The sequence below is a fragment of the Mus pahari genome, unplaced genomic scaffold, assembly GCF_900095145.1.
Source record: "Mus pahari unplaced genomic scaffold, PAHARI_EIJ_v1.1 scaffold_13265_1, whole genome shotgun sequence".
NCBI lineage: Eukaryota > Metazoa > Chordata > Mammalia > Rodentia > Muridae > Mus > Mus pahari.
In genome coordinates this window covers 1-2,314 of record NW_018393743.1, presented here as the reverse complement: position 1 = coordinate 2,314, position 2,314 = coordinate 1, and the positions used below count along the sequence as shown (strand labels likewise).

Below are 2,314 nucleotides of genomic sequence, written 5' to 3'. Positions count from 1 at the left end.
GTTGTTTACTAATAAAGAGTTTTATATGTGATTTGAGTGTTTTTCTGGTTGTTTTATTTAATTTTTTTTTATTCCAAGTGAAACCTTGTGAATTTCCACAATTCAAACATGGACATCTGTATTATGAAGAGAGAGTGAGATCCTACTTCCCAGTATCTATAGGAAAGAAGTACAGCTATAAGTGTGACAACGGGTTTTCACCACCTTCTGGGTATTCCTGGGACTACCTTCGTTGCACAGCACAAGGGTGGGAGCCTGAAGTACCATGCCTCAGTAAGCCAATGTTTTTCTATTTAACTGTTTAACTCTTTTAAAGAGAAAGCACATACATAATTACAGTTAAGTTTCTCATGACAAACATAAGACCAACAAAAGAACTTGTGAGCAAAAAGGCTAGTTTCTGTCCTGTGGGAGCAGCTCTTCATGAAATGTAAACACACACTGGGGACTATGGAAATGCCTTTATCACTTGCGTATTTAAATTTTACAAACTAAAGATAAATGCTACTCATTTAAACATTTGTTATTAATTATATTTCTGAATGCCATGCATGCTCATTAAACAGTTGGAAAGATAACATTTAACTTAAAGAAATGAAAGATTTTATTTTAATTTTTATTTTTTATGTTTCTTAGGGAAATGTGTTTTCCATTATGTGGAGAATGGAAAATCTTCATACTGGGAAGTAATATATATGCAGGGTCAGTCTGTAAAAGTCCAGTGTCACAGTGGCTATAGTCTTCCAAATGGTCAGGACACAATTACATGTACAGAGAAGGGCTGGTCGACTCCTCCCAAATGCATCCTTATCAGTAAGTAACCAGCCCTTACATTGTAAGATACTAATGACTCTCTGTCCCTTCTGTATTAACTGTGGCAAAAGGCTTCATTTTTTCTAGTATGTATAATTGAATAGTGAAGATTATTTATAAGTATATACAACCTAAACACTCCTCGTCGACCATAAGCCATAATAAAACAAAACATTTAGCAAACTTAATTTTATAGTACTATGTGCTTTTAGATTACTTTATATTTGACTCAAAACAATTATAATATTATAATTTACCATTAAATGAAACAGCTAAACACATCATAGATATACTAACTTTAAATAATTGCTAATTAACTCTGAAATCTCTGTGATGTGTTGTACGCAAGAGAATTCTTGAATAGTGTGCATGGTCCAGCTTTGATTTTTTTCTCCAATCTTTGTACCAATATGTTTATGTCGTGTCAATTTTGTTTTGTTGTGTATCCTTGTAAATGTCTTGAGTTTTGTCTCATTTTATTATTCTTAAAATCAATATCTATAAAATGTTACAGCATCATAGTGTTGATATACATTCCTGTTGATGTCATTTGGAATTTTAAAATATGATCCTAAGTCAATTTATACTTAACAATTTTTCAAATATAGTTTTCTTCTAATTTATACTTTAGTAATTGTTTTGCAGGAAAGTGAAGAATTATAAAAAATAATCCTTTAGTTGTACATGTCACAGATGTGGAGTTTTTTTAGAATAATCCTGCCAACATTTTTTATATAGACTTGATTGATATTATCTTGCATTTTCATAACAATTTTGAAATTATCATATACTATTGTGTCTTCATTATTATGAATATGATACATATTTAAAAGTATAGTCTGATTTTGAATGCTTGTCAATTGCCTTTTATTATACCACTTTGCTGATGTGAAACTTTTCTTAGCTTCATTCTTTTTTAGATAATTGTCCTTTATTCATTTAATCTCCAAGAATTTTATCTTCATTTACTTAAAATTTTAAAAGATTAACACTATTGATCTATTTAAAACCTTTACTGTGTTTTTATTTGATAGCTTTTCTTTTATACTAGTTTTGCTTATAACCGTAATTTTACATATTCTTTCTAGAGTTTTTGTGAACTGGTTTGAACTATATAAATAGACAATATTTTAAAAATATTTCTGGTCTTTTTACTCTTTAAAGTCCTATTCAGGCTGCTTGCTTCATTTTTCTTTCTTCAAGTAACTCAAAATAACTGAAAGCTTTATGCTCATATTCCAAGGACTTACCTATAAAAAAAATCATTTTTCTTCAGGAATCAGTTCACACATATATATTGCTCAGGTCAGTGGCATTGACAAATGAGTGTGATTATATGACTACAACCCCATCCAGAAGCAGTCTTCTGAGGAATTTATCTTTTCCCTTCTTCAGCCTAAGTTCAATTCTAGTTTTCTGGGTATTAAAATTTCCTTTAGTTACTGTGGTGTTTTTCTACTACACTATATCAATAGAATATTACATTTTAGTCTTTTGTTTG

At 30.0% G+C, this 2,314-nt stretch overlaps 1 protein-coding gene across 1 annotated transcript in view; it reads left to right on the top strand.

Moving 5' to 3' along the window:
* Positions 1 to 836, top strand: part of LOC110315711 (complement factor H-like) — a gene marked incomplete at its 5' end in the record, with an annotated part of 11,031 nt that extends 10,195 nt beyond the window's left edge. Inside the window, 2 exons of the mRNA XM_029534759.1 lie at positions 18 to 273; positions 637 to 836. Coding sequence (XP_029390619.1) covers positions 18 to 273; positions 637 to 821 — 441 coding nt within the window. The remainder of the gene's footprint in view (positions 1 to 17; positions 274 to 636) is intronic.
* Between the last annotated feature and the right edge of the window lie 1,478 nt (positions 837 to 2,314).